Source organism: Cupressus sempervirens, chromosome 10 (genome assembly GCF_028749045.1).
Source record: "Cupressus sempervirens isolate cs-2001-9-10 chromosome 10, ASM2874904v1, whole genome shotgun sequence".
NCBI lineage: Eukaryota > Viridiplantae > Streptophyta > Pinopsida > Cupressales > Cupressaceae > Cupressus > Cupressus sempervirens.
The window spans coordinates 103,182,457-103,189,252 of record NC_143127.1 but is presented as its reverse complement, the minus strand read 5'-3'; the positions used below and the strand labels follow the sequence as shown (position 1 = coordinate 103,189,252).

At 37.5% G+C, this 6,796-nt stretch overlaps 1 protein-coding gene across 1 annotated transcript; it reads right to left on the bottom strand.

The window, feature by feature from the left end:
* Positions 1–453: 453 nt before the first annotated feature.
* LOC149532803 (phospholipase D alpha 1-like) lies at positions 454–5,172 on the bottom strand. The gene is made up of 4 exons (XM_089804460.1): positions 4,768–5,172; positions 3,602–4,596; positions 2,084–2,961; positions 454–1,118 (listed from the first exon to the last, which is right to left on the bottom strand). Exons 1-4 carry the CDS (start codon positions 4,855–4,857, stop codon positions 682–684), a joined length of 2,400 nt encoding a protein of 799 aa, XP_089660586.1. The 5' UTR covers positions 4,858–5,172; the 3' UTR covers positions 454–681.
* Between the last annotated feature and the right edge of the window lie 1,624 nt (positions 5,173–6,796).

Sequence of the window (6,796 nt, the reverse complement as noted above, 5' to 3'; positions counted from 1 at the left end):
CAACTAACTAAATTATAGAACATGAGGCATTTCTTCCTTGAATGAACATCACACCTAGTAATTTTCTTCGTTGAACAATGAAATGAAACATCATTTATTTTCATTTTCATATATACATTTGAAATTATAAGAATGTACGAACAAATATACTTTTTGATTACTTTTGCAACACAAGACACTTTAAAAAGACTTTCAATAAAACTTGTCACCCACCTCTCTATTTAATTATAACAAACATATTTATTTTAGTAAAATATTTTATATTTAAATGATAGTTTTCTTTTTAAAAAATACTTTTATTTTAGATTTATGAACTAGTGAGATCATAAAAGAGAAAATTCAACTGATATAGACATTCATTAATAGCATCCTAGAATTATTCTTTTGATACTTAATAATAAAAATAACTTCACCACAACTTAACTATCAAACTGTACTTATATGAACTAATAATTAATTAAAATTAAAAATATATTATATATTTATTCATTTTGAAACAAATACATTGCTCAAAGAAAACTCTGCACAAGATTTGATTTCTGATGAACTTACTCAAAACCAAGAAACCATTGACAAAACAAATACATTTTTGACAAAGAAGCAAATAAAAATCGAATGCTAGTCAAAAGAAACTTAAAAAGCATCAAGATTTCATCTCATCCGAAGGGAGAATGGGCTAATTTAGGTGGTGAGAATGGAAGGCATAGAGTCAGATAATTTGCCTGCAATGGGAGCCTCCGTATCAGGAAACACTTTGTAATTCTTCAAATCAGTGACTGAACCGTCGCTGAGCACTTGCACTGGATATGTCATGAGATGTGCGGGAATATCAACAACGGGATTCCCCACAAAAGCATCCCACGCTTTCGTTGCCACGTCACGCACAGCTCGGACGCATTTGACGCTCTCTGGTTTGAGATATTCGGGCATCATTTGTCTCGTGTGTTCGTACCAGAGTGACATTCGGTAGCCGTGAATTCCACCCCGAGCTCGACCGCCATTGTTGATATTGATGTGGTTTGGCTGGAAACACCCCTGTGCTATCTCTGTGTCTCTTGCCCCGTCCATTGATCTCTGGTTCAGATTGGCTGACCCCACGATCAAGTACTCGTCGTCAACTGATACACACACACACATACAGATCAGAACCAGTTAAAAGCTTCTGAGCACATTCATACTCCTGCAATAGCATCATATTAAACTGTCATCTTTTTCCCAAAACATAGAAACATAAACAAAATCAGTAAGCAACAAGAACATCAGTAAAAAGGAGGTCATTTGGTACATTAATTAATGCAATTAGATTCCACAATCTATTATGCTGATATTTTGCTATTTCTGAATTTGATATTGTGAGATCACAGTCACCATCATTTATGATGGATCTAAAACATTAATGCAAAAACTTATACATAATGGAGTGTGATCTTAAATGTTGATGAGAAACAACAAAAGATCAGATTTGATATATGACAAAATTAAGAAACATGCCACCATTTTTACCAATTATATTGGACCAATTAAAATACAGTTATTTCGAAAAAATATGACTGATTTAAAAATAATGAACTATTTTATTATGAGAAGTAGTTATGCTAAAGCTATTCTTGTTTTTAATCTAAATTTTGATTTACCATATATTAGAAAATATCATATTTTAAAATTTAATTAAAAAGTCTATTCAAAATATAATTTATTGTTTTTTAAAATATTTTTTGTACCAAAATAGTCAAATACTTAAGGGGCTTTCTGGGCTTTCTAATTAAAGGTTCATAAGATACAACATTTCGTGAAGGTTTTGCAAATGAAGTTTAAAGTAGACTGGGTTTAACTTTGGAAGAAACTCTGTAATTCAGCGCATTCAAGCTGGAGTAGTACTCGGATGAATGACCTTGTGAGAAATCTGAGTTGCTTCACCAGTATAAACATAGTATAATAAATTTGTATGAACTATTAATCAAACAGAGATATAAAAAATTGACTATAAAAATATTCAGATTATCACAATATATCTGTACTTAATACTTTATTTAATGCCACTAGTATAAGTAGGTAAAAAGACGAGAGGAAAATCTGAACATACCAATCATAAGCTTTGCATGGACATAGATCATAAACCTCCTGTTAATCTGAGCCTTCCAGTAATTGCTACCCTCCTCTGGAGCCTCGGGAGCCACATACTCTCCTGGTTTCATTGTCTCTCTGTTTCCCAGGCAGAAGAAATTCAAGTAGTCCGTAGGAAGTGCCTTGCTCTTCTGCTCCGCCAGAGCTTCCCCGATCAGCATATACATCATCTCCACAGTATTCCTGTGCCAATGTAGGATCGCCTGAACCGTATCCCCATCGGGAAAGCCTTCAGGCCACATGGGCGTCACCACATACACGGCAAACCTCTCCTTCGCCCTGATCTTGCTCACTATTTTCAGAGCAAGTTCAATGGGGATCAAATGCAGGCAACCGCAGTCCTGATCTTTAGCCCAAGAAGCAGAGCTACCCAGAAAATACTGGTTTTCAATGAAAATGAAGTTCTTAGCCCTTCTAATGGCTTCCACGTAGGCAGAATGGATGCTCGTATCGACAACCTGGTCTTTAATGGTGACCAGCCCAAGATTAGGGTTTGGATTTGCAGGAAACCCGACGACGGAGCCATCGTCAATTGACCTAAAAATCTGCACATTCCATGTATCTGGACCACCAAGATCTTCATGCCCTGGAAGTAGCAAGTTAGGCAAGTTATGAAGATCCAAAAGCAAGGATGGATCTGCTTGCTTTTTCCAGCGCTCTGTAAAATTTACAATGACATCCCATGCCGCGGGACCTTCAATCTTGGAATGCGCATCATGCCATGGCTCTCTAGGTCCTCCATGGCGAAGATCAGCCCCCTCGAAATTGTTCTGAACAAAATCGTCTCTAAAAACAGAGTACAAATCTCCAAACAGAGTATGGGTTTCCGTATCATACCTATTAGAAACATTGAACAGTAGATTCAAACACACAAACTAAACTTTAGTTAATTATAATACTAATTATAAATATTATAAATATATGGAGTAATGTGATTTCATCAACATTCTATAATTATGTTAATATAAATGACAACAAATCAGATGTGAGTAGTGTAGCACCAGTACTGAGGTACGTGGAGATGAATTTCTAGGACAGGGAGCAATAGGCCACATTTCAGGAACAGCGGGGGACAGAGGCAAGGGCAGGACAGAGTAAGGAGGGGCATTGTATAGTATATATATATAGAACTTGAAATGCTTGTTATGAAATGATGTTTCATTATAACATACCAAATTAAAATACTTGACCATAGCAAAATTGCAACATGAAGTAGAACTATTGAACATTCAACATAGTAACATGTTACATACCCAATGACAGCATGGTTGTGGAATGGTGGAGGTGGAGTACTTAGATCCTCCAAGTACCCGATATGGTAAGGGCACATCAAGATTTGGAAGGAGGGTGTGAATCCCCATATTTCACTGAATGTGAGTAACAACTAACTTGAAACTTATTACCAGCTAACTCAAATATATCTACAATCTTATTTGATTCCTTCTCTAACTGTTAAAGCATTAAATTCCAACCATACCTTCCATCACAGAGATCAATTCCGCCCACAAAGCTCACCACCCGCAAGGTCTTCGAATCATCTGCAATGGCGGCATCTAAGCTCACAGTTTTCTGATGGTGGGTAAATTGAGCACCCACCTCTACTCCCTGAATCACACTAAGAGAGCGGGAATCAGGGCTTCTTGGACAAAGAAAACAATGGACGTTAGTGTCCTTGAAGTACTCGAAGGTTTCATCACAATGCGTCTTCATTAGGCCTTCCTTGTTAAGGATTCTAACAGCCGTTCTATCTTCCCAAATAAGAACCAGTACTCTCACCCCCTGATCAGCCTTCTTCTTCAGGAGTTCCCCAATTGTGAGCCCTTGGGGTCCCTTTACCCTGTCCCTTACAAGAGTAATCTTGGTATAAACAGACCACCCAGTTATGTATATAAATTTCCTGGCTCCATTAATGTACCCATACATCTCCTCCCACAATCTTGGAGGGCGATATAACCCTCCTCCATCCAGCTCAATCCTAGGGCTGTACTGTTTTGATAGATGGGCATTTTGATACAGACTAACCATACAGCCCCTCCTCTGTTTGAAATAAGCGTTTTTTATTCCAGGGAAATCTCTGTCCCGAATTCCAGTGCCCCAATGTGGATCTTCCGTCACATGACTGAAATGCATACGGACTCGAATCTGAGCATTCTTCAGCTTCTCAGTGAAATCTTCATTATACAAGTCATACCATCCTTCAATCACTTTGCCTCTAAGTATCTCCGAGACGGGAATTCTGGCCCTGCCCATCACTTGTGCAGAGACGGGCAATTGGTTCTTCACGCTCACCACCACATATTCAACGGATGTATACGCACAGTATATACGGAAGTTCTCATTCCACACAGGATTTCTTGGCTTCTCAGTCACAATTCCGGTCCTTGCAACCCTTGCAAACCCAAAATCTATGGTGGCATACAATTGGTAATGGCTCCGGTCCACGGCAAAAATCTTGAGCATTTGAACAAACACCTGTCCGACAAACCATATCGATGCAGCAAACCATATTTCGCAGATTACATCGATTCAGCAAACCATTTAAAGAATCACAACTAATGTTCATTGTATATTGTAACAATACATGAAAAAACTCAAAAAAGAACAGAGTGAAATTTGCAGAGATGGTTTCAGAATTTTCAGTACCTTTGCGAAAAATCCACGCAACCTGGAAAAGAGACTCCGGGCTTGGATTACTTTGGCATCGAGCGTACCATGGACTACATCGGTTGCCATTATAATCTTCTGAAAATGAAGAAAAAACTATGGATGTATGACATAGAGGCTCAATTGTTGATCTCAGTACCAGAATTTTATACATGATTAAAAGCGTTTGATCATCACAGGGAATATGAAAAGAGATCGAATAGTTTCTGCTATAAAGTGGAAAGATTTTAAGTTGCCCATAATTTGAGTAAAAGAGTGTGAATGGTAGAAAATTTGTCATCTCAAATGGTAATTTGTGAGCTTCTTCTTCACCAAGCCGCCGTAGCGCAGTGTCGGTGTTAAACATTTTCTTCTGTTCAGATTTTTTTTCAAATATACTTTTCCAGATCCTCCTTGTCCAGGCGGGCCATGTTAATATACTTCGGCTTTGTCCGCACTCAAAGAAAAAGGTCTAGTTGATTTTTCGGCTTTTGTGAAAGCTAAGCTCTTATTATTCCATTTTATCGTGAACGGATGAGCTTTACTTTTCATACTTGTTTTTACTTTATAAAAATATTCCATTAATTTTTTATCTTAGATATTTCAATTAACAGGCTTTACTTTATTCTAATAATGGAAATTTAAGCATTTTAAGTTATTTTAAAAATATTTATGTGTCATATGGTATATTTTGTGTCAAAGTTGATCAAATAATCATTTTATCTTATTATACCCTCATTATTGCTTGTGTAATATCCAAATTTGATCTTTTATCTAGTCTTTTATAACCTCAAATTAATATTGCACACAATATTATTAGTATTCTCGTATTGGCGAATTTGAACTTCATACCTTAAAATTATATCTTACCATAGACCTATGTTTTCCCTAAGTGCAATTTATTTTGAATTAAATTATAAAGTGACATATTTAAAAGAGTAGTTAGGTGACAATATGAAAGGCGTGTCTCACTTTTAAGTTTAAGCTAGACAAGTAAATTTACATTTTTATGTTTATTTTCAATTATAATAGACAATTATAAATAATTTTCTATTAAATATAAGGTATCTAATACATTTAGACATCATTACATCCTTTTGAAACTGCAATAGTTGCTATAGTAGTTTTAGTCCCCTATAACAAAAATAAAATAGTGTACATGGAGTTTAGAAACAATAATACGTGGATTAGATAATCTAATCAATCTAGGCTCAACCCAAATTCTTGGTTTAACATATACAACCCATGTCTATTTATGTCTCCTTTGGAATCATTGATAAATCAGCCAAAGGAATCTCTTCTCACAACTAATGTAGTTTGAGATTAGCTAAAATAATTTGGACTTCAATCTCGAAATGAGATCTCATCCCAAAGAACCTAGTCCACTCTCACTGACCCCTAACCACTCTCTCCTCCCTCCTCTCAAACCCTTAACCTACCTCTCTCCCTCTTACTCCCTCCCTTTCAAACCCCTAATCTCTCTCTCTCTCTCTCTCTCTCTCTCTCTCTCTCTCTCACACACACACACACACACACACACACACACACACACACACACACACACACACACACACACACACACACACACCTACCTCAAACCCCTAAGCTCTTTATGTATCTCTATCTAACTCTGAACCCCCCTCTCTATAATCCCTAAACCCCCCTCTCTCTCACTGACCCATAATCCCTAACACCTAACCCCTCTCTATCTCTCTCTTACTGACCCCTACTCTCTCTCTCTCTCTCTCTCTCTCCCTCTCCCCCCCCCCCTTTCTCTCCCTCCCTAACCTCAAACCCTTAAGCTCTCTATGTATCTCTATCTAACTCCTAACTCCCCTCTCTATAATCCCTAAACCCCCCTCTCTCTAACTAACCCCTAATCCCTAACACCTAATCCCTCTCTCTGTTACTGACCCCTAATCTCTCTCTCTCTCTCTCTCTCTCTCTCTCTCTCTCTCTCTCTCTCCCCCCCCTAACCTCAAACCCCTAAGCTCTCTATGTATCTCTATCTAACTCCTAACCCCCCTCT

Excerpts from the sequence above, each read along its gene's own strand:
- LOC149532803 (XM_089804460.1), bottom strand. The coding sequence starts at position 4,857 with ATGGCAACCGATGTAGTCCATGGTACGCTCGATGCCAAAGTAATCCAA. Across the intron at positions 4,597-4,767 it reads TGCGTGGATTTTTCGCAAAG|GTGTTTGTTCAAATGCTCAA; the intron begins GTACTGAAAATT and ends TTTGTCGGACAG. Across the intron at positions 1,119-2,083 it reads CCATGCAAAGCTTATGATTG|TTGACGACGAGTACTTGATC; the intron begins GTATGTTCAGAT and ends TGTGTGTATCAG.